The 26,682-nt window shown below is 35.5% G+C and overlaps 1 protein-coding gene across 2 annotated transcripts in view; it reads left to right on the forward strand.

Moving 5' to 3' along the window:
* LOC131061246 (peptidyl-prolyl cis-trans isomerase FKBP16-3, chloroplastic) overlaps positions 1-26,682 on the forward strand; it is a 283,352-nt gene that overhangs the window by 214,941 nt on the left and 41,729 nt on the right. For both annotated transcript variants that reach the window (XM_057995165.2, XM_057995808.2), the window contains exon 6: positions 18,950-19,024. In XM_057995165.2, coding sequence (XP_057851148.1) covers positions 18,950-19,024 — 75 coding nt within the window. The remainder of the gene's footprint in view (positions 1-18,949; positions 19,025-26,682) is intronic.

The raw sequence follows: 26,682 nt of genomic DNA on the forward strand, positions 1-26,682 counted from the left end.
AAATAGCATTGTTCTCCGAGGACCGAAGAGAACAAACGTAGAAAAACCCAAAAAGATTGGTGTCGTACAATCACTTACTAAAAATAGCAATTATTGTTGAAACTCACTGAAAATGAGAACTGAGCTCATCAAAAACATTGGAACCTTCCCAATGCATCAAGAAACCTATGGAAATTCTTAAAAACTGGCTAACGCATACAAAACAAAATGGCATAAAAATGGGGATACTACAAAGTGCTTGAAAATTGCTTTCAAATCTTGCAAAGTCAACTCTAACAACATGCACCATAAAGGATCTTGAAAATTTGTTGCTTTGTAGATTGAAATTTCTCTTTTAGGGCTGTGTGTGGGGGCCCACAAAAGAATAATAAAATAATTTTAGTTTATTTTGGGCATTTTTGAAAAAAAATGAGTGTAATTACAAGGGAACTATTCACTATCCTTCTGTGTTTCTAGAATGTTAAGGCCATTTTTTTTTATTGGGGATGGTGGGGCAACATTTTTAGGGCATCCTTGCATCCCTAGAACGTCCTTGATACAAGGATGTGTCAAAAAATGTTGGGGATGTGTCCTTGGAGAACATAGTAAATATATACATACTTTATAGCCTAACATTAAAAAATTAGATGCAATTTACATATTTCCTAAGGTGTTAAATGTATAGTAATATTAAAAGCCGTCTACAATATTAATAAAGTCAATATCTAATATTATAATGTAATCGGAAGTTATTTAAATATAAATAAATTAATATTAAAAATCAACAACATAACTATTAATAAAAATATGTTTATTAAATATTTTAAAAAAAATATTTTTAATATTATTAACATAACATTATTTCCTTGAATTATGAGCTCTTTGATATACTCTAATCAAATACATTTTTCTCCATTGGCAGTAACATGATAATGGCAATAGATGAATAAATAGCATGTTTGATAATGGTTTGGATGGGATAAGTAGTTAGTATAATGTCCCTTTCTCAACAATAATCAGTTGGTGGACAATTAGTCTATTTTTTGAGTTTTTCCTTAAGCTAATCAGTAAGCGAGAACTCCAAAGTTCTTGGAGATCTTAGGTTCAACATAGTAGGGTTGTTTTTCATTGCGGTGATCTTAGTTGGTGCTATGGATCCTCAAGACAATTTCAAAATTGTTTTCCAACCTTTTGAGATCTCTCCAAACTTAACATAGTAGGGTTGTTTTTCATTGTGGTGATCTTAGTTGGTGCTATGGACCCTCAAGACAATTTCAAAATTGTTTTCCAACCTTTTGAGATCTCTCCAAACTTCTTGGACGAGAAGACTATTTTTAGTAAGTCACCTAGTTGCCTCTGATCATCATCCTAAGTCCTTAGTATCATGTTGGTATGATTAGAATTTTATTTTTATGTCACTTCAGTGCTTTCCACAAATTGGGTAAAATAGTTTAATTATTCACTTAAGTTGTCTAATGTTGAATTATTAAAATGACAACTTAGCGTAAAAATTCGTTAAAAAGATGTTTTTAAGTGTGCTTCAAATTGGATGCCAAGGGAAACATGCCTTTTTGCATATTGTAATATTATTTATTTTTTAGAAAGGTCATTGTGGAGAAAAAGGAAATATTATATTTAAAAATTGATTATTCCCCTCCACAAAAGTATGAAAGGAGGGTGTGGGGACATTTCCAAGGTTAGATTGGAAATTTTTTATTTTATTTTATTTATGTGGAGAGAATTTAAGTTCTGTTGTAGATATGTTGTTGATGATTATGAGTGGTTGTCATTGATGTCAACATAATAATTGTCATTGATGTTCTTGGTGTTGGCGATCCGTAATATGTGTTCTTGGAATCTTTGATGCCTCGAAAGATGTGTTGATGGATCAGATGTGTTCTTGGTGATCCAAATTTCTCTGGTTATCGGATATGGTGTTGATCGATGGTATTCATGTGTATCTTGGTTCCATTCTTATTTTTGGTGTTTTGGGCAAGGATGTTCGAGTCTGGATTAAGTTCGAAATTCGAGGATGTGTAGCGGCTTTGATGTAGTGTGTGTCATGTTTTGGGTTCGGAATTTGCAATGATTGTAATGTGTTGATATGTGTTGTGGTATGGTCTACTTCTCATTCCTTCCCACCACCAGAATGTTTAGTGTTGACCTATTTTAGATGTCTGTCTTGGCCGACTTGGAAGATTATGCTTCTCGGAGACAGCATATATATGAGAATGATTTGGTTAAGTTATTATGAAAAAGTATGACATTGTTATTGAGGATATGCGAGATTAGAAAGGAAAGATCTAACTGTGGGTGATATGTGAGCGTGTTGGTATTGAGGCACCAAAAGCAGTTCGGTTTTACAGATTGTGTTTCAGTGGTGGATTCTTTCTTTCTTTATCTCTTTGTTCGATAGAAAGCCTTTTTCTGGGCAGTGAGCCCACCTGTAGTGAGCCACTCTTTGTAAAAATCACCTTAACCAGTGTTTTATATTGAGAACTAACATTCTCTGTGGTTTTCCCTTCTTGGGTTTTCCGTGTCATTTCTAGTGTTCATTGTGTGATCTGTTTTATGTTTATGTTTTCATGCTATTTTTATCTCAATTAATTCTATAAGTTGGTTTGGATGTGAAAAGAAGAAGATAAATTAATTTAAATATTTAACTGATTCACCCCCCCTTTGAGTTGCCCGGATATTCAACAATTGGTATCAAAGCTTTGGTTCCTTGGAGAAGAGCTTAACTGCTTGAGGTAGATCCTGATCCGATGGCACATAAATTGACTATTCCTGTCTTTGAAGGATCCGACTATAGTTTCTGGAAAGTGGAAATGAGAGGTTACTTGGTCTCTTTGGAATACAACACTTGGAAAGCAATGGAAACTAAGTATGTTCAACTGGCAAATGGTCTTACCACTCCAGATGAGATTCAAGCTTATGAAGAGAATGAAAAAGCAAGTTATGCTATCTTTAGTGTTTTATATAAGACCGAATTGGCAAAGGTTATTTCATTGAATACTGCTTATGAGGTTTGGGAAATGTTGAAAGATATCTATGAAGGAAATGACAGAGTCAAATTATCAAAGAAGCTAACAGCTAAGCGCAGATATGAGAACTTGAAAGTGGAAGGAGAGGACATAACTAGCTACTTTCAGAAGGTTGATAGTGCAGTAAATGAAATTAGAGAACTTGGCGGGACCTTGACAGATGAAGACATAATTGAGAAGATCCTGATGTTCTTACCGAAAAGCTACAGTGACAAGATCTTGGCTATTGAAGAAACCTATGATTTGAAGAAGTTCATTAGAGAGCAGCTTTATGGCACTCTATCAACATTTGAGATAAGAAAGTTTGGAAAAGACAAAGCTAAGACTGAGTCTGCCTTTAAAGCTTTTGAGGAAGATCCGGAAGATGAGAGTTTAGATGAGATGGAAGCAAACTTTGTAAGAAAATTGAAGAAAGGCACTAACAAATACAAAGATATGTTACCCTTTAAATGCTTTAGATGTAGAAAGATTGGTCATATTGCTACTAGGTGTTCGAAAAAAGGTTCAAGACAAAAATCTAGAGAAGGTAAAGAAAAATTTAATAAGAGATCCTATTATGTCAAAGATGATGCTGGTATTTCTGATGATAAATCAGATTATAAAGATGGTGATTGTTTGGTTTTGGTAGAGAGAGATATATCTAAGATTGATATTCCTAAGACCATTGCTACTGCTTTACATGCTAGAAGAGATAGAAATGAATGGCTGATTGATAGTGGATGTTCAAATTATATGACTGGTGACAAAAGTAAGTTCGTGAAACTTGATAAGTATGATGGTGGTTCTATTAGATTCGGAGATGATCAGACATCACAAATTGTGGGAATTGGTTCTATTTCTTTTGATGGAAAGCATAATATTGACAATGTTTACTATGTGAAGGGTTTGCATCATAATTTTTTGAGTGTTGGACAGACGTACGAAAATGGTTACAATGTTGTTTTTCAGGATGATGGTTGTGAGATCCGGAATTGTTATTGTAGCAGGGAAAAGGACTGGTGGAAATATGTATCTACTAGAAGGATCTATGAAGCATTGTATGTTATCTCAGATCAATGATAGCTGGCTCTAGCATCGGAGGATGTGTCATATCAATTTTGACAACTTACTGAAGATTAGTTCATCAAGTGTAGTAAGAGATTTACCAAGGCTGACCAAACTGGATAACAACATTTGCAGAGAATGTCAAGTTGGAAAGCAGACGAAAGGAACTTACAAAGGAAAGGAGCATTCATCCATCGGATTGTTGGATTTAGTGCATACAGACCTATGTGGTCTGGCCAGAACACGGAGTATACAAGGCGAGAAGTATTTCATGTTGTTGATTGATGATTATTCTAGAATGTCATGGGTTGCATTTTTTAGAGAGAAGTCATAAGCATTAGAGAAAATCAAAATATTCAAGGCTAAAGTTGAAAATGAAGTTGATAGAAAGATTAAGTGTATGAGGGCTGATAGAGGAGGAGAATTTACTTCTGATGAGTTTAACAACTTTTGTAAGAAACATGGTATTAGAAGACAGTTGTCTGCCCCAATAACACATTAGCAAAATGGTGTAGTGGAAAGGATGAACCGAACAATTCAAGAGGTAGCCAGAACAATGATCAAAGGAGCAAAACTCTCAGAAGTCTATTTGAGAGAATTAATTCATACTGCTGTGATGTCCCCACTCTAGTCAGTTTCTATGACTGATGGGTTAGCTTATTATTTTGGACTCTCGTAGTTTAACATTCTGGATAGAGTCTCAGGGGCAGTTCTACTTCTTCAATTCAGTCTTGGGTTCAGTTCCAGGGCCTTAGCGGTTAGTGCGTGGGCTTAGTTGAGGGACTTACTATTTATAGTAAGTCAATCTAGCAGTTCTGCTATTTTTAGTCAAGGTACCTGGACACATGGGGGTTATTCAGTATTGACTCCAGTTTTAGACGGCATGTCAAAAGACTAAATAATGAAGGAGATATAAATATTTTAGTGGTTAAGTTATTTAATTAACTTACATGGTTATTATAAAGTCATAAAGTGACTTTATTATATTAAAAAGCCACTTAATATTATAAAGTGATTTTAATTAAATCACTTAAGTGAAATATGGCGCCCACGTAACTATTGAACTATGCAGAGTGATTAAATACATTTTAAATGTATTTAAAAAGCATTTAGGCGTACTTGTGGAAAATCATGCCATTTGGGGGTTATAAAGAGTTTGAAGGCAATTCAAACTCATTATTGATTATTTGACATTGCTTGATATTTTTTTTGTGGATTGTCTGAGACAAGGGTTTCAAAGGGTTTTCTATTGAAGAACGTTCATTCTTCATGGATTTGTGATTCTGAGGTTGTGAAAGATCAGCTGAATTATTGCAAACTGAGAGGGCTTCACACAGAAGTCTTCATGTACTTCATTAGAGGTTATTTGTGTTAGTTATTTGCAGATTTTGAATAAGGAAAGAGGCAATACAGGTTAGACACTTCATTAACAACACTGTACTAGTTCAATAACTAGCTGTACAAGTTTCCTTGCTGGCCGTACCAATCAGCCTTGGCACGTGGGCTCTAGAGAGAGTGTGTTTTGCCTGGAGGCTGAAATGCCTACCCAAAGTGCATTACGAGTGCACATTTCCCAACGCCTAGTTTTTTCAAGCTATTCCATCAACTACCTAGCTCAGAGAAATCACATTTTGGAATTGTATGGCCATTTTGGTCAGTTTCCCAGTTTTGGTTCAAACACCAAATTTCTTCATTTAAAATAAGCTAAGGACCCACGGGTATGTAATTAGTAGTAGGATTTATTGTTGCAGTTATCTTATTCATAATATAGTTGCAGTTGCTTTCAATTTCTTTTCTATTTGGTTTTATGTGCAATTCTTGCCTGGCACATGTGTTATTTTCTGCTTTAAAATTGTTCAAAAACCTTGAAAATACGAAAACACAACAACAATGGTATTTCAGGAGAGTTAGAACTAACGGGGTTCTTACAATTGCAGTCTACACTCTTAACAAAATTCTATGCCGGAAAAGACATGGAAGATATCTTATGAGCTATGGCATGGTAGAACTCCGACAACGAAATATTTCAAGGTATTTGGAAGCAAGTGCTACATCCAGAGAGATGAGGATAATCTTGGAAAATTTGACAGCTGAGCTGATGAAGGCATATTCCAAGGATACTCTATAAGGAGCAAGGCATGTCAGTGTTACAACAAAAGGTTGAACAAGATTGTTAAAAGTGCAAATGTGAAGGTTGATGAAGACACTTCTAAATAGTCTAACAAATTGGCAGGTTACTAATCTGATGAACTAGATGACAAAAAAAGGGAAGAGAAGATTAGACAAGGACAACAAGAAAAGGAAGCTCAGGAAGCTCCAACATCTACATCTAAGACCCCAAGATATGTTCAAAAGAATCATTCAGTGGATCAGATTATTGGAGATAAGAACAAAGGAATCATCACAAGAAGCAAAGTAGCTCAATAACGAGTCCTGCTATGTTTACTTTCAGAGATTGAACAAAAAACACAATGATCAGAATTGGATGAAGGCAATGAAAGAAGAGCTGGATTAGATTGAGAAGAATCAGACATGGGAATTAGTTAATAGACCGGCACATAAGAATGTGATTGGAACAAAGTGGGTATTCCAGAACAAGTTGGATGAAGATGGAAAGGTTTTGAGAAATAAAACAAGGTTGGTTTGCAAAGGTTATACTCAGATTGAAGGCATTGATTTTGAGGAGACATATGCCCTAGTTGCTCGGATGGAGGCAATCGGTATGTTTTTGGCTTTTGCAGCTTTTAAGGATGTCAAAGTTTATCAGATGAATGTGAAATCAACATTTTTAAATGAAGAATTGAAAGAAGTTTACATTGAACAACCAAAAGGATTTAAGTTGAAAGATGATCCGAACATTGTTTGTAGATTGAAGAAGGCTGTCATAACCCCTCTTTGGACATTGGATTAAATAAATACGATAATTAAAACATTTATTAATTAACATTTAATGATATTAGAAAATCGTCTCATTTATGAGACTTCACAATTTTCCTCTAATATATGATTATTAATGTTTATTATTTGTTATGATTATTATTTATTATTATTGTTTTATTTTAATGTAACGTTCATATTTCAATTATTAATATTATATTAACTATTAAAGAAGTTTTACCATAAAATACTATTAAAACATAAAATAGATATATTGAATATATTACACTTACCATATAACGTGTTATTTAATAAATATAAAATATAAACATGAATTGTCAAAATACATTATAAGTATTATTTGGAATAATATCGTATTAATACAATGCCATTAATAGAACCGATATACAATATAAATTATTTATGCTCTCCTTAAACCACACTTAAGAAGAGCGAATATAAAACCTGAATTAAATAATTATTATTAATTAATGAAAGATTAATTGAAATTATTAAATAGTTGTTTATTTATTAGATATCATTATTTAATTAGTATTCATTAATAATAATATTTTGAAAATATTCAAATAGAGCAAAACAATATTATCATTATAAGCATTACATATTAATAAAAATATTATTATTAAAACAATGTTATAATATTATATTATTAATAATATTATTGTTTACATTTCATAATTCTACTATTGTTCTTAAAATACTCCTGGCATAGTAATTAGTAATAGGCAGCGAACCAATTATATGACGAGACGATTAAGAAATGGATAATAAGTTTCAAAAGGACTATAACCATTGTAGACTATCCAAAAAGGGGGTGATCTATGCTATTCGTATATGTTAGGGAAATAGCAACCAAACACTATGCGGAGGGATGCATTACGAAACCCATAAGACAAAGATGGTGCAACGTGTATGATAAGGTGGCATTTTGAATCTTTGAAAGGTGGCATACGTGATAATAAGTAAACTTTAATACAACTACTATGATCGGAGGAATCACAATTGAGGATTGCCACTGCAGTTATGAGAACCAGCAATCGTTTATGCTAACATCAGTTGATAATAGCGACTGATCGGAGTAATACTTATCATCTACGGTTCAATTGAGACCACTGAGTATCATTAATAACCACTGATTAAGACCAGCGATTTGCTGAAGACAAAAAGAAATGCAAAATATAGTGGACCAATCACTGGTTAGTAAGAAGATTGATTATATATGGACAAGGAGTGATTAACGAAGGATGGAGACCACGATAGCCTTAATAATGAAGGGATGCGATTACAAGTCAGTAGCGGGATAAAAGTAGACAGTGGACACGTCTCTTGGAGACAACGCATCGTATGGTAAGGTATATAGAGGCACTCGATATCATTCCATTGGGGGGATGGGTAGGAATTTATGTAGGTATATTACGTGGGATTTGTTATTCTTATTGATTCATAGCAGAGTGTTAAGACAGCCCAGTGAAGGTGGTATATCCACCACTTTGCAAGGGCATAGACGCATGAAAAGAAGGATTTTGACAAGCAGAAACAGCGTCCACTATTATCACAGAGACATAAAGACTAAGATCAGATACAACGAACAGACCAAGGCATAGCCTCTTACATGCAAGCGCACAATATTAAAGACTTTATTCAGGAAACAGCAACTAAGCATATTTGTCAATAATTATATTAGGCTACACTAAATCAGAATTTTACATCTGATGTGTATTTACCTATCGTGACAGACAATTACATTATATTTTCTTTTAATAAACTTATATGTGACTATCAATCCGAGTTGGGTTGTTTCTTTATATAAGTTGTAAATATCTCTATGCAATCTATCCGACTGAAGGCAAAACATGAAATAACCAGATAAGGGATATTACATATTGTCAAGAAGAACATCTAACATTCTTATCTTTTTGGATCGACATGGTTGGGGAATTGACCCAATATCAATAATTGGTTGCATATTGAACAAGATCTAATTCAGAGAGAGCACCACACTGGGGCAGGCTCCTACAGACATATCAGTTAAGCAGCACTATAACAATTGAGATATACATCTCAAGTATACAGATCAGAAAAAAGTCATCAAGATAAGTCGATCTTTTGAACTATTCTTAGAATTTAAATTAATCATGAGATGTCGTCAGTTTGGGTAAAATTTTATATAGTTCTCATTTAAAGTCTGAATGGTTGTCTCAGGAATAAATTAAGGTAAATCCCAAATGGGGACATTACAAAGGCCCTGTATGGAATGAAACAAGCCCCTAGAGCTTGGTATAAGATAAACACTTGATTGATCAAGGTTTTCAGAAGGGTTCGATTGACAGCAATTTATATTTCAAAACTGATTCAGGTAAAATCTTAATTGTTATAGTGTGTGTTGAAGATGGAGGAAATGAAGGTATGGGCAAAAAATTTCCTAATGAGATGCAGAAGGAATTTGAGATGTCTACGATTGGTGAGTTAAATTTTTTTCTTGGTTTGCAAGTAAATCAGAATGATAAAGGAATTTTCATTTCTCAGTCTAAATACATTAAGGAATTGTTGAAGAAGTTTGGGTTGGAGAACTCCAAACCGGTGTGTACACCTAAGACCACCGGATGCAAATTGACAAAAGATGATAAGTCTCCTAAAGTAGATGCAAGTCAGTATAGATCAATGATTGGAGGATTGTTATATTTGACTGCTATCAGATTGGATATCATGTATGCAGTCTGTTTGGTGGCTAGATTTCAGTAAGAACCGAAAGAATTACATGTTTTGGCAGTGAAAAGAATTTTCAGATATCTAAAAGGAACAAAGGAGTTTGGTTTGTGGTACTCTAGAAATTCAGATTTCTCCCTGACAACTTTACTGATGCAGATTGGGCTGGAAGTGTTGATGACAGGAAAAGTACAAGTGGTGGAGCACTCGTTCTCGGCTCCCGGTTAGTTGTTTGGTCAAGTAAGAAGCATGATTTTGTCTCTTGATCTACAACTGAAGTAGAATATATTGCAGCATCTTCATGTTGCACACAAATTTTATGGATGGAGCAGACTTTGAAGGATATTGGTGTAACATTCAACGAACCTATCTCTAGTATGTGTGATAACACTAGTGCAATAAACATTTCTAAGAATCTGGTACAACATTCCAAAACAAAGCACATATCCGTTTGGTATATCTTCTTGAGGGAAAAGGTGTTGGTTAATGAAGTAAAGCTTGAGTATGTACCTACCGAAGAGAAGATTGCGTATATCTTCATGAAGGCATTGTGTAAAGATACTTTTGAGTATCTCCAATAGAATTTAGGGGTAGTACCCCTTTCTAGTGTGAACTGATGTACATTTGGTTGTGCATTGGTCCAGTGAACAGCTTGCATATTTCTATCTGGACTAATGCTTGGGTGCTTCCTCATAGGGGGAGCAGGAGTAAATCTCTTAGGGGGAGTTATGCCCGCCTTTGTCCTTGATGTGAAAGGGGGAGAGATTATGAGAGATTATGAGAGATTCAGTTAGTTGCAAAATTGTGCAAAGTGTCATGCGTTTGTTATTGATGCATGTTGCCATCAATGACAAAGGGGGAGATTGTTGTAGATATGTAGTTGATGATTATGAGTGGTTGTCATTGATGTCAACATAATAATTGTCATTGATGTTCTTGGTGTTGGTGATCCGGAATATGTGTTCCTGGAATCTTTGATGCCTCGGAAGATGTGTTGATGGATCATTTGTGTTCTTGGTGATCCGGATATCTTTGGTTATCGGATATGGTGTTGATCGATGGTATTCATGTGTATCTTGGTTCCATTCTTATTTTTGGTGTTTTGGGCAATGATGTTTGGGTCCGGATTAAGTCTGGAATTCGAGGATGTGTAGCGGCTTTAATGGAGCGTGTGAGTCATGTTTTGGGTCCAGAATTTGCAATGATTTTAATGTGCTGATCTAATCGTTGATTTGTGTTGTGGTATGGTCTACTTCTCATTCCTTTCCACCACTAGAATGTTTAGTGTTGACCTATTTTAGTTCTTTGTCTTGGCCGATCTAGAAGATTATGCTTCTCGGAGATAGTATATATATGAGAATGATCTGGATAAGTTAGTATGAAAAAGTGTGACATTGTTATTGAAGATATGCGAGACTGGAAAGGAAAGATCTGACTGTTGGTGATATGTGAGTGTGCTGGTAATGAGGCACCGGAAGCAGTCCGGTTTTGCAAATTGTGTTTCAGTGGTGGATTCTTTCTTTCTCTCTCTTTTTTCGGCAGTGAGCCTTTTTCTGGGCAGTGAGCCACCCTTTGTAAAAATCACCTTAACAGGTGTCACCTTAATTGGTGTTTTATATTGAGAACTAACATTCTTCGTGGTTTTTCCCTTCTTGGGTTTTCCATGTCATATCTGGTGTTCTTTGTGTGATTTGTTGAATGCTTATGTTTTCATGCTATATATGTCTCAGTTAATTTTGTTAGTTGGTCTGGATGTGAAAAGAATAAAATAAATTAATTTAAATATTTAACTGATTCACTCCCCCTCTCAGTTGCCCGGATATTCAACAAGTTCTTCCAAAATATTTCAAGGACAAACACCCTCTTGAGAGTACTAGTTTTGAGAATGAAAACCCCCCTAGTTTGTTGGTGTAATTTCATCCAGGAATCACCATTGTGCTACAGATTTGCAACTTCAGTTTTGGGTTGTAGATATGAAGATCTTTGCAATGTTTTGAGTTACAGATTTGGTGTTAGTTTGCATTATTTTTTGAAGTTTTGGAGTGTTTATTTAAGGTGATTATTGAGGATTTCTTGTCAGCCATACAACTCTAGGTAGGCTGTACGTTTCTAATCATGTGGTTCCATTCTGAAATCTTTATGGTGGGTGCCATACCTTCCTTTCTTGCGGATTGTTGGTTGCTAATTATTTTTTTTGGTTCTAGCTGTACAGTTTATAAGGAGCAAATTGTAGCTGTATGAGGCCATACAATCTTATTTTTTGGGTTGTACCATACTAGTTGTGTGTGGGAATCTCAAGATGAGTCACTATTTCTTTTGGAGTTTCTATTTTTGTTTGAAGGCACCTAGACTATGGGAGTGTAAATTAAACCAATTTTTGGAGTGGACTTTGTGGTTTCCGTGATATTGATGTTGTTGTTATGTACTTTCATAAGTTCTTAAGCTGCAAACAAAGTCATTTCAGACCCGCACATGAAAATTGGGTGTTGAAGTGTTTTTCAGCTTATGAACACTTGGTGGTGTGCTGGGAATGAGTTTGTTGAGTTCTCTAGGTGTCTTTCTTGCTGTCCAGACCTGTTGTTTGTTTTTAGTGTGCTATCAGACCTGCATGAGCATTCTTCATCATTCAAACAAAGTATCTCATTGTTATTTCATAGTTAGGTTGATGGGTTCAAAATATTTGGTATTATTTGGGGGTGTTACAGCAGTCTGTTGTTATTAGCACGTAATATCAACAGTTATTTCTTATAAACAATGTTTATATTGCATATGGACTAATCTTGTAATACTTTAGATGGTTATACCACTGAAGAGTTGATATTGCTTATGCATTTTACACTGTAAATATTGGATGGTAGTATTGCCAGTGGGTTTGATTTTTTCTTATTTCTGATGTACTTACCGCATTGAATAAGTTGTTATTTTGTATTAAGCTTTCTCATTGAATAAGTAAAAGTGCCCTCTTTGTTTCCCACTGAATAAGTGGAGGTTTTGTATTTGCTCACCACTGAATAAGTGGAAGATCTTGTTTTCATTTCTAGTATTGCACAAGCACTCCACTAAATAGTGAGAATGACCGGCTTGCCACTTAGTGCATTTTCTTTTCAGTTACAACACTCAAGTTATTTGTAAAAATCCTGAACATTGTATGCTCTCACCTTGCCCCATCCTAGGATTTGGGTGATCAAAAGGTGGAAAGGTTATTGCATTGTATCTTCTTTTCATCTGTTGAAATTTAAAAAGAAAAATTAAGGGTGTATATTACAGTCAGTCAACGGAAAGATATGAGTCTAGATTTAGAGTCCATAGATATAGTTTCCAAATATGGATATTGCCAGTCAATCAAATGCAATTGTTAGGAGAAGAGTGTGAATGTTCTTCGTAGCAATGGAAGGATTGTTTGCTATGTTGCAATTATATTTGTTATATTTTGGGGGTTTTCAACTAGGAAAAATGCCCTATGGCTTTATGATTAGGTTATAAAATCACAAAAATATTGAAAACTAGGCACATACAACCCTTGCGAAATGCAGACTGCAAAAAGAAACAGAAACTAGGACAAATTTGTTGCAAGATCTGTCAAATGTCCTTAGAGTCAATGTGGGTTCTCTCAAGTTTGTTCAAGCTTAACCCACAAGTGAAATAGTGGCCTTTGGCTGCATTGTATCCCAACTCGATGAGGATCAGGATTTGGAGTGGATCGTACTTGAACTAGCTAGGGAAGAAGGACAAATTAGTAATGTAGAGTTTTACCATAGAAACCTCCTTGGTCAAGTCCCCATTCAAGAAAGTTCTTTTCACATCCACCTAACACAATTTCCATCTAAATTGTATTGCAACATAGAGCGTTAACCAAAAGATGACCATTAGATAGCAGGAATAGAGGTTTCCTCATAGTTGAATCCTTGTTGTGAATATCCTTTGGTACAAGATGATCCTTGTACTTATCCAAAGTACTGTATGTCTTGTACTTCATCTTATATATCCCTTTGCTTCCAATAGGTTGCTTACATGGAGGCAAAATCAGTCATTATGCTCAACTACCATGGTTGCTTCTCACTTAGGTGTGATTTTTGCTCTAACAAAGGTGGTTTACTCATTTGAAATTAGGCTGAAGAGAGAGAGAGAGAGAGCAAAGTTTGTGTAGTATGCTACCCCGTTCTGCACTAATTTCTTTTTTGCACGCTTTCTACCTCAGACAACCTCAGACAATTTGTCAAACGGTTTTCTTAAATGGGTTTAGTGAATGGTTTCAGATTGGGCAAATGTAAATTCAATGGTTTGATATAAATACAAACACATTAGACTCAGCAAAGAAGTGAGTTACATTAAGTCTGAAGGCTTACGCTGCTCATAAACAGAAATAGTAAGTTCCTCTTGATTGCAAGCTGATAAAACATTGCAAGGAACCAAGATACAAACTATAACCTTCTATGATGAAACCATGATGTAATTACTTTTAGAGCTTTCAGAAGAATCAGAACCAAACCTTATAGCAGCAACTGATATATATGGATCTGAAGTTGTTCTTGTATATATCTTTAGAGATACATGCAGATAAAATTCCCTGAATACTTGATGACTGATTTACTGATTGAATGCTACAGTTCTGTTACAAAAATCAGTCCAAAATGCATATAAATGTATTTCTAATCTTCAAGTATGGCAGACTGAAGAGAGTTGCAGCTTGTAGAAAAGTGTTTAAACTAAGAGAACGATCTGCCAGTTAAGCCATCCCAACTTGCAGAAAATAGTATGAATGCATAGAGCTGAAAATAATTTATTTGCTTCTATTTCCTGTGTCGTCTTCTTCCCTATTTTTTCTTTTCTTTGTGACTTGCCTTTTTGAATTTGTCTTATCTGAGTGCTCAGCTGCAGTTTTGTCTTATTCAGATAGTCTTACGTGACCTGTTCTTTCTTAAACTTCTGAGATTTGTTTCTTACTTGGCACAGCTTGTTCTCTGTCTTTTCTGGAATTTGTCTTTCCTGAAGTTTGTCTTCTTGTGACTAACATCCCAAACGTTTTCTAAATATGGCCCAAAGCTGCAATTTCCCTTTTTTCTCCTGTCTTTACCATTTTTTTGCCCTATCCACAGCTGGCGGCTATTGGTTTCAAATGCATACAAACTCTGTTATCGTGCTATAGACAAACCCATTTTGTCTTCATTCATCTCCCTTGTCAATCCTTGAAAGGGAAAACTACGACCGCTCTATACTGGATATTGAGTGAAGTTCGGTACGGCTGTTTTTGATGAGATAAATAAGGGTACGGCTTGATGAAATTCACTTGAAACATGAAATATTTAAATCTCGGATTCCCAAACACACACAATCATCTCAAGCTCCTCAAAACTGAATCTCTCAAACCCATCAAACTGAATGAACAAACTTCACAATTTTCAAAAGAACTTGCCTGTCAAACCCTAGCTGATATGATTTTCCTTCATAAATCTCCAAATCTCAATTCAAATACGCATAAGTATAATCTCTGGATGAGATTATCAACTAAGTACCATTGGATGATGTCTCACACCTGTTGTTCCTCTTGAGAGTTTTTGTTCTCAAAAGTCTGGATCTTCAGCAACAAATCCTTGCTCTCCAAAAAGCTTCACCAATTTGCAAATGATCAATAATGATATGAAAAAGAACTCAATGTGCTTTTTTATAATGCTTTCATCCCAACACCTAGGGTATGCACATTCTAAAATTAAAAGTGATTTTTTATATTTTATAATATCCATGTCTCCCAAGGCACCACTAAAAGTCACTTTAGAAAATAACTTTTATAAATTCACTTTATTACATTATAAAATAACTTTATAAAATCAATTTATCATATTAAATAACATAAACTTAAATATTTAATTTAACTTTATTATTCAAGCGTTATTTAATATAATATTCTTAAAACTCTAGTCACCATGACGCTATCAACTTCTGCAATAACTGACTATAAAGAAATAGCCATGATACTGATCATCCTGTGATTTACTATAAATAGTAAGTATGAACAAAAGTGACCAAAAAGGGCTTTGGAAGGTACACACAAAACCTACTATCTTAAGATGTTGCATGCTGAAGCTGGGAGGAGACTGAACTATGACTAGCTGCTGGAAATAGCAGTTACTCTAAATAGTAACTGCTAAAGATAGTAAGTCGGCCCAAACTCCAATTGACCAAACAGAGTGTACATTGACACTTACTAAAAATAGTAAGTCTCAGACCAATTGCTCAAAATCACCCTAGAAAGAGTCAAACAACTCCAAAACATTCTCTAAGAAACTAGAAAGCTCCAGGAACAGGCCAACCCTATCAGAATTGGAAGGTGTAAAAATGGGTACATTACAGTTTGCATACTCCTTGGAAGCAACACACTTCTTTCTTGGCCTTTTAAATCATGCATTTGGGTAGAGAAACTCCTCTTCCCACACTACTTTCTATGTGGTGTAATACCATTGAGGTCTCCCTCATCATTGAGATTGAGGTGCTTGAGGAACGCCTTCAAAAGCACTATCTTGATCCAAATGAAGCAACTAAAATTAACACAGGGTTGTGTATGGTGGAACATTATCTAGATCGTAGTTACCACTCATTGAGACTCAACACTCTTAGGATCGGTGAATTAGAATCTAACAAGAAGCAACACCAAAGCAATTACCAAACACATGATTGGATACAAAACAATTGTTAGAACATTCAAAAATATCCAAGGGACTAAAAACTATTGGCATGGTCTCCTTTAATTTGAATATCCCTTATTATCATCAATGAGTTTGTAAGCTTTTAATTGCTCACTATAAGTGAAGATTAATAAGCCCTTGCCCTATATCATACAAGGAGCCATCTCCATTGCCACGTGTTTCCTCTTCTCCACATTCCCATTTTGTACGAGGTGTATGGTGTCTAGAATTCCATCTATATTTGTACCTTATTTGTAATAATCCTCACAGGGAATGAGCTGAAATCTAGATACAATTTTTGCGATCACTCAAATTCTAACTCTTTTTTATCACTAAGTTCTCAAGGTGGGCAAGGTGAGAGCATACAGAAACTAGAACAAGGAAAAGAAATTACATGAAGGATATTAGTGGCTAGCCAAGAAATTTACAATCATTGTATAGATGTGGGAGCCATTGGCAAATTTTAAATGCATGTGGATTTGATCAATGCCAAAATGGGGTATTCAATTCAACACCAAGTTGGTGGACAATGAAATGGAATGGGTCTATCGATGAATCAACCATGACCTTTTTACAAATAAATGGGATCCGATGGAGAATTGTCCAAGATATTTGGAAATTAAATACTAGGGGTAAAATGCCATGGTTACAAAGAAAGTATGAGAAAAGAAGATAACTTAGGGGAAAACCTTCCATAGTTTTACAACAATTTTAGAGTTATATGATCAACATAATAAATATCTATTTGAAAACAATTGCTGATATAAAATATTGATATGAAAATTCTAAAATTGAAATTTCAGGTCTTTCATTATTTACTATGATCACACTTGAATGGAATACTGCAATATTCCATCTCCGCAACACCAACAAATTGAAACTCCAATTTGAAGCACAAATGCAATCCCTGAATGGAATTACCAAGACTAGCTAGGGGTTTTTTCATCCCCAAAACCAGTTACTTCAAGAGGGTTTTCATCCTCAAGAATCCTTGGAAGAACTCAGGTTCATTCCAACAACGTAACAATATCAAATTCACAAATCTATGTCAAAATGATCCCCAACACCTTCTTATATAACTTTTTGGAGGGAAATAATCAATTAATAATTCTTTTTTGGAGAATCAAAATTACCTTTAATGAGAGAAAAACCCCAAGCCTAGGCATCCAACTTAAAATACAACTTAACACCTTTCCAATTTAAATTCCCAACATTAGACAACTGAAGTGAATTAATTATATAATAACAAAATAGCTTACCCAAGTTGTAGAAAGCATTGAAACCGCATTGGAATCAAACTCTAACCATACCAACATTATACTAAAGATTTGAGATGATGATTGAAGCCAACCAGGTGACTTACTAAAAATAGTTAGCTTCTCCAAGAAGTTTGGAGAACATCCCAAGCGTTAAAAATCACTTCTAAAAGTGTCATTCAGATGCATATTGCTAACTGAGCTCATTTCCAAGATCTGAAGTCACTACTAACTAACCCAAAGAACTCCAAGAAGTTTGGATTTCTCACCAACATACACCAAGTTGCGTATGGGAAAACTCGAAAAATGGGAAAATGCTCACAAATCAATATTGCTGAAAATGGGGACATTGCAATCTCTTGAGTTGTTCACAAGAGCTCATCTATCACAAGCATGATAGATCAACTTGATACTCATTGCATCTAGGTAATGATTATATGGTTAAAGGTCTTTGAATTTCCAAGACATTAGCCATTCCGATACCATTCTATCTCAAGCACCCTTAGCCATGGAGTTTCCACCATAATCAAACTCTTCTAGCTTGCTACCCATTATCGGAAACATCAGCAAGTGTAGTGAATGCACCTTATGACGTATGCATTTGTAATTTTATCTATCTCTACTACTGAATATGGACTTCTTTATTCCCTTGCATTTCCCCATGAGCATTCTGTATCTATTAGAACAACTTAATTCCCTTGAGATTTTCTATAAGCCTATCTGTCACTCTTCACATTTTTATGTGAAGGAAACACTATTAGATAGATAATTACCTAATCTTTAGTGACAAGTATTACCTAATCTTTAGTGATAAATGTATATGTTTTCTAACATTTCAATCTGGTTATCTAGCACTTTAATATTTAGTAATCTTTGTTCTTTGCCCACAACACATGCTTTGACATACATATATACAATAAAATGATGCCCATTTTTACCTTGAGTTTTACAAGTAGATATGACTCTTATGCAATAATTACTATCTTTCATACATGATGTTCCTAGAGTCAGAGAAAATCAAACAACAATACTACGAATACTACTACTTGCCGTGGTATCCTTTTAGAAGTTTGAGTCTGTTACACATTAAGCTCCCATTTTGAATAATTTCCTTGGATAATGTAATTTTTCTTCATGGTCTATACATTCAGAATTTCAGTCCTTGTATTACCAAATCTTTTATGTTGCCATCATACTGTAGTTCTCATAATACAATATTATTCTTGCTACTGATTGTGCTTTGGTCCCTATAATTATTTTGCTTGTTAATATTATCAATACGTATATCCCTACAAATTGTTTTTTTACCAATTATTTTGATGTGATTTTTAATGTTCTCTAGGTAATAAAGGGTCTTGATGAAGGCATTCTATCCATGAAAGTGGGTGGAAAACGTCGCTTATACATTCCTGGACCGGTACACACTATTGATTTCTTGATCATTTTCTTATTTTCTTCAAATCATTTTTAATATCTTGCATTTCAAAAGATAATATTTTTGTACCAAAATCAGGTGCGGTTAATTATGTTAGTAGGAATGCAAGTGATTGATAGTTTAAAGAGCTGCTGTAATTAGATGAATAAAAAGCATCTTGTTGTCACCAGCAAACCCAAATTCAAACTTGGGGTGACTTTTCAATTATAGTAAACATTGGAATGATAATTATACTCCATAAATGTATAACATGGTTGTAGTAGTGATTTGAATGTTCAATTTGCACTATTTATGCTCTTGCATTTGTTTCTTCGGAATGCTTTTTATTTGTTGTACTTGTGGTCCTCTATGAGACGTTAATGTGAAGCTCAAATTAAATTTCAATTACAAAAGAGAGAATTCCAAAACAAAGCACAAATCATCTACATGGGAAGTAGGAAGCCAAGATGTGATCAACTAATTTGCAGGTTGTTTGTGTAATGAATCTATCTTTAGAAGATGCAAATCAAGAAATTTGTGGGTTGGAATAAAATTTAGAGGATAAAAAAATTGAAATTTATGGATTGCAAGAAAAGTCTCAACAAATGGTTAGTTCCCAGCATAGGACAAAGTCACTAGAAAAAGGAATCTTCTAGATTTGTGGCCTAATTATTTTCACTAGAGGTCTAACATCTATTAACATTTCAACCACCAAAACCTTTAGGCTATTTCTGAAGAACACATGAGATTTATTTGGAGATATTTCTTAGGACTTTTCCCCAAATAAGGATCATTATCAAGTTATCCAACTCATTCCAAGGAGCTAACCACCCAACATCAGCCCATACCAATACTTCCACATCCAAAAAAATTAAATTGAATGCATGGTCCAAGAAATGCTTGCAGTTGGTATCATTTGGCATGGTGAAAGTGCATACTCTTTTTGTTGTTGTGATGGCTCACAAGAAGGATAAAATTGTGGCATTGTCCAGACTGTATGGAGCTTAGTAAGTTCACATCAAAGATAAGCTCCCTATTCCTATTATTAATGAGTTTCTTGAAAAATCTATTCCTTAACTAATATCCACTTTGCACTTGCATTATTGTTGCATAAGTAAAGACCTTATGTCTTCATTGGATGGCTTTGTACTTTTATACCTTTGTCTCATGATTTTTCTCATGTTTGAAATCATGAGCATGCAACTCAAAGTGACTTGGATTAGCATTATATCAATATTGAAACACATGGTTATCTATATCATAGCTTCCACGAACAATGTTCTTCATCCCCTGACTCATACTCAAATGCATCTTGTTGATCAATCTCATCTTTGTAATATTTAGCAAAGCCTTTCTCATTAGGAAACTCTTCATCTTTGTTCAATGAAAGAGAAACTCACAATTTATTAGATCATGAGGAAGGAAGCAAGATCTACACCAAGATGCCAACTCTTGGAAATTCACATGGCCCTTCCTCAATTGGTTTGTGTTTCCTTTTCTTGTTGCCTGAAATCTACTTTGGGACAATTTGTCTGTCATTTTTCTGTGGTCTCTTCAATCAATCTGTATTGTAAGGCCTATTATATAGCCTTTGGATTTCATTGAAACGAGTTGCTGTATTTCAGGAGAAAGCCCATTTCATTCCTTGCAAGATATATCTTTTATAGCATGTATCAATCCATCCAGTTTGTCTTCATTTATAAGTGGCTTATTTGGGGCAGCCTATCTGGTTGTGAAATCTTTACTCTGACCTCTTGATGTGTTTTCTTGAAACTCTCATATTGCTTTCAATGTTTCAGGCTGTAGCATAGGCTTCTCTAAGTGTTGTGAATTTTTATCTTGTAGACATTAAATCTTTGAATCAAATGCACCATAGTAAAGTACAAAAGGCACATTGACTCATTAGGCTTAAAATGTGATATCTTTTTCATTGTCATGATGAATCTGCTGTCAAAATCCACCATTCTTTCATTGATGTCTTTCTTGTTAGTTGTAATTTCATCTCTAGCAAACTTAGGATCAAAATTATCCCTGATTGCAATCTGAATTTTTTTTATGAATTCATCTCAAGAATCAATATTGTTGTTCAAAAGACATTTGAAGCACTCTTCAGCACTTTATTCTAGTGAATGTACAAATGGCTTCATCGTCACATCTACATCATCTATTTCATATTCATCTATAATGTTGATGAAGTATCTCAAGCGTTTTTCTCTTGTCACTGGATTGTTACCATGAAACTTAGGATTCTTTTCCCTTATTTTATTTGGAAAAGGATTTGGATAATTAGATATTGAAGCAATCCAATTGTTCATACTTCTCTGCTCCCGAAGGCTACTTCAGTGGAGGAAATCTATGAGCTTGTCTTTGGAATTGATGTCTAAGATTTGGCACATTGCCAAATCATTGATTATGTTGATGCAAATTAGGGATATACTAATTTTAGACATTAGGAGCATATAGATGATTTGGTTGTTGGACATCATGAATAAGATGATTTTGATTTAATTGTTGATTGATTTAACCTCTGAGAAATTTGTTCTATCTGCACCTGTTGCAATTCTATCTGAGCTTGAATCTCCTATTGTCTATTTCTAAGATAGATTAGGTCTATCTTCACATCTAGTTCCTTTTCCCGTGGTTCATTTTCAGACTATATGATAGTATTACCATCATGAAATTGGGGATCTCGTTTGTGATTAGAGTTATGAGAGGATATGGGGAAGTTAGGATGCATACTCACCCTTGTCATTCTTGAATGTGACAAATTAGGGATATTCAAAGGTGGGATTTTTTTGATAGGGGAGACATTCATATTCCTTACAGCTATTGGTATTTCATTTGTAGGCATTCAAAATTCCTACCTGTTGTGTCATTTTCACAGATTGCCCCATTGCAAATGGGGACCCCTACTTTGTGCTTCTAGAGTAGTGTTTAGGTGTCTAGCAACAATTTCTAGACTCTTGGCCTCTATGAGGAGATCATTCACACCTTGCCAGTGGCTGGGTTGAGTTTTGAAGTTCAATGATGAGAATAGAGGTTGAGAAGATAATTCTCAAGCAAACTTCCTAACATCCTCTCTTGAATGAATGACAAGGGGCAATCAACCAATTCCATGGTTCAAAATCACAAAATCTTAATCTGCCCTTAGTTGCCCCAAAAGTCGTCAAAAGTATAAGTTGTCAAAGGGTTACTTAGGTGCTGTCAAGGTTGCTTAAATATGATCAAGTTGTGGAATGATGTCAAGAGTATGACAATATCAAGTGAACTAGAGAGATGAGCAAGAAGTGGCAAGACTCCTGGGATTTCCGTGAGGAAATTCAAGGATGAGTCCTTGGCCAAATATCACTTGTAATGTTCCCTTGCCAATGTACAACAATATGGAGAGTGTGCGGGTGTGACCGTATGGTGAAGGTGAGGGCGTACGGGAGGAAGGACGTACGGTGGGGTGTACGATGGAGGAATGGCGTGTGGTGGGAGGTAAGGCGTACGGTGGAGGTATGGCGTATGGTGGGTGTGTACGGTGGAGGAATGACGTACGGTGGGGTGCACGGTGGAGGAATGGCGTACGGTGGAGGTATGGCGTACGGTGGGGTTGGTGAGATGTACGGTGGAGGTGTGACGTGTACGGTAGTATAACTGTACGGTGTGCTCCAGTAAATGTGCGGTGAAGGGTCGATCTTCTGTAAGCAATAAATTCTGAATATTAGGAATTCCTTGTGTATTTATTGGATTAACAGATATGCAATTGAAGTGATAAACAATGATGAGATTCAAGATTTGCCAGATTCAGAATGAGTACAAATAAACAGAATAGGGTGAGGGGTGAATCTCACCGAAACTGCAAATACCAAATAGGGAGGGTCTTTCACCTCCGAAATGGCGGATACTAGAACTCCAATAGGAATTCACACAGGAGAGAACAAAAAATCAAAATTCGCATACCTACAACAATGACTAACATGGCCATATATATGGGCTCCGGCAAACTTCCCGAAGGGTTACAAACGGGCCTATGTGACCAACCAAAACTTGCCTAAACTAATTAAATAAAAGGGCCCGAAAGATTTGTTTATTAAATTTGGGGCCTTACAATAAAGTAATTAGATTTATTATTTAATTATATCGGGGACATCACAGTCCTCCCGGGCCAAAAATTGCTTGCCCTCAAGCAATTGCAGACTTGGATGCCCCAGAATTTGCTCGCCTTCCCAGGTGGCATCCTTGATGGGTAGATTATTCCAGCATACAAGGAACTCCCTTTCTTAAGACCTGATCAAAGATTAGAAGGATAAACCCTAGGTGAAATTGGAAATCCCCAACTTAGTTGGCTTAGTAAATTAGTGAAATGTACATGAAGTTGTATCAAAGAGGAGTGATAGATGAAGGTCAAGAGAGTAGAATACAAGAAGTGATGTGGGAATGAATGAAAGGAAGTCAAGATTGAATGATGGAATGAGGAAGAGCACGAGTGCAACTCATGATGAAACCCCTCTCCAAGAAGGATACGCAAGAACAAAGGAAAAGTCAAGAAAAGTATAAGTAAGCTCTAATAACTCGTCAAGATCCTTGCAAATTCTTGCAAAGAGTTGAATTTTTCTCATTATTAACCAAAATCCACGACCTTCTTAGAGATGATCAACTTTATCCATGAGTGCTCAAAATCCACAACCTTGGCAAATCCATGCCTAGAGAAAATCCATGACTTTGTGATGATGTGCCAAGTTTTTCCATGCCTAGCCAAAATCCATGACCTTGAAATCCATGATTTGAATGGCTTGATGCGGTGATCAATCTTTCGGGGGTTAAGTAAGATTCAGAATTTGATGACTTAGTGCTTTGAGCGGCTTTGACAAGAAAAGTTCACCTCAAATCAACCTTGCAACAATTTGTCTTTAACTTGGAGAAATCCATGACTTTGAGGTGAGAAGCAACAATTTTATCCTTCACTTGGAGGAATCCACGACTTGGAGGTCTCGAGGGTCAAAATCAAGTAAGAGTTGCACTAACAAGTTTATCCTTGAACCTTCAAAATCCATGACATGATGCCCTTAATGCTCAAAGTGGATGAGAGGTGAAGTGAGCAAATTTGTCCGGGAGATGCAAGAATCCACGAGTATGACCAGCAAGAATCCATGACCTAAGTGTGGAAGGCAATGTTTATCCTTGAGCCTTCAAATCCATGACTTTAGAGGCTTGATTGGTGCGCATATTTGGAAGGTGATGAGTTATGTTAGTGCACGTTGGCCCCTTTGAAGACAAAATGTACCAACTTCAAATCTAAAATGCAAATTGAAAGGCCGGCCTCTTTAGAATGTGAAGGGTTGTGGCTCATGATGCAACGCCTATATAAGATAGGGTGAGCATTTCATTTGCTCATCAATCCAATTAAATTCAATCAGTGCAAGACAAAATCAGAGCAGAGGTGCAGATTGACCCAGCAAACAAGGCAGTTTGATCAAACATCAAGGTGAACATCAACCAATTTCATACAAACATTCAGCATAAAGGACAAATTCAACCTCCAGTAAGACCGAATTTCTGAGCAATTTCAACACCATTTAAAGAATTGGGATTCAAATAGCAGAACTGAGCGAAATCATTCCAAACCCTAGAGTGCGAATTGCAGGGCAGAAATCAGAGAACTCCATGGTGATTGGAGATGATTTTGAACAAGGAAATCAGAAGAAATTCTTAAGAAGTCAAGTTGGGTCAAAGTAAATCAGATCAGGTTCAAATTTATCAGGCCTAAGGAGATTAATTCCAGCAGAACTAAAGAGTAATCCCAGTCATAACCAGCATTGAAAACAGACTTCCAGCCATTAAAGGGCCTTAAATCAGACCTTAAGAGATAAAAACCAAGCTTGTAGAAGGCTGAAAGTAAAGATTTAAGACACAAATCAAACCTGATCCCTAAAGAGCATCAGAAAATTGGACTCAAAGTCACTATGGGATTCGGAAAATCGAATCCCCACTTGCTAGTGGGGTTAGATTATCCTGATTATGCAATGAGTGCATTTTCTTATAAATTTCGTGACTTAGGATGAAATGCAAAGGTTTCAAGGTCTTTATAATCATCTTGCAATTCATTTTGATTCACTTTAGAGTTGTGACTAAAGGTTGTTTTCATCATAAGTTTGTTGCATGATCTACTTGAAAGGTTTCTTGTTCTCTCTTCTTCCAGGTTGATGGCAGGATAAGATCATACTCAGCGGCATGAAGGATGATCAAGACACTCACAATGGTGAGGATGGAGAAGCCAAAAAAATTGGAGATCCAAGGCATGCAAGGACTCAACGTGAGGATGAAGGATCAACTCCAAGATGACAACACGTGCAAGTAAAATGCAACAGTGGGACAAAGAAGGCATTTTCATGAAGGAACTCAAAGACTACATATATGAGATGTTGATCAACGATCAAATATGTTCAAGCATTTCGTGAAACCCGGAATCAAAGACTTTAATGAGGATGGATGCACAAGATGAAATTAAGATGATGTAATTTGTGAATATTCTCCCAAATCCTAAATCAACTAAATCCCCAAATTGGAGAGGGCTGACTTAATCAAGGAAATACACATGCTGATGTGGCACTGATTCATCAATCTAGCTCAAGGAGGTCGACATGTCCAAGTTCGTCAAACCTACTTCATCAACAAAGGGAGATGTGGAAGCATCTCATGAATATTGTCATCTCATTGTAAATTGTGCCTTGAAGGCAATGTAATTTTCTCATTGGTCCTTATCCACAAAGATGACATGATTCAATTTGTAATCTTCTCATTGGGCCACTTTAAATGTTGGTGGTAGTTGTTGTAACTAACCCTAATTAGAGTTTCTATCTTTCAATCTCGGCCATTGATCAAGGATCAATCCTGGCCATTCATTTGTAAAGAGAAGTCTATAAAAGGGCTTGCTCTCCGCATTTGTAAAGGAAGAGAGAATAATCAAGAGATTAAAAGTTAGAATAGAGTAGAGTAGAGTAGGAGGAGAAGGCAGAAATTGTTGCCAAGGCATGTAAATAGATATACTTTTCATTGAATTTATGGTGAATGGTGGTGTTTCTTCTATAAATTGCATGGTTTCTTGTTATATCCTCCAATTAGATGAAGTTCATTGATTATGATGGAGTAATGTGTGGATATTGATAATTCCATGGTTCATACTATTTGTGGTTAGATGATTTCAAATTGTAGTGCATAGTTAGCCTGAACCTCAAATTGTGCTAAGTTTAATTGTGGATATATGTTCAAGTTGTGCCACATTTGGGTATTTGAATGAATTTTCATGATCTGAAAACCTTTTATCACCCTTAGAAGATTGCATTGGTTTTGTGGAGTTGTTCTTAGCATGGCAAAGCAAAACTTGTTTTAGGGAATGTATTCATCCGAACATCATCCTTTGTTTTGATTAAGTAAAAGCAGGTATTTGAAAGGTACCCGAACCTTGTACAAACCAGGAGAAAGAACTGCTAAAAAAAGTGCCTGGTCACTTCAAAAAACAAAATGAACCCATCGAAAGGGATCAACTTAACACAACGTTACATAATAAAGCATCTCGGAACAGACAGCAAAAGGAAAGCAAAAAGACAACAAAGAGACCTAACCAGGGACAACAACAGAAACTAAATACTATTCATAATTTCCTCAGCATGAACAGC

This window comes from Cryptomeria japonica, chromosome 3 (genome assembly GCF_030272615.1).
Source record: "Cryptomeria japonica chromosome 3, Sugi_1.0, whole genome shotgun sequence".
Taxonomy (NCBI): Eukaryota; Viridiplantae; Streptophyta; class Pinopsida; order Cupressales; family Cupressaceae; genus Cryptomeria; species Cryptomeria japonica.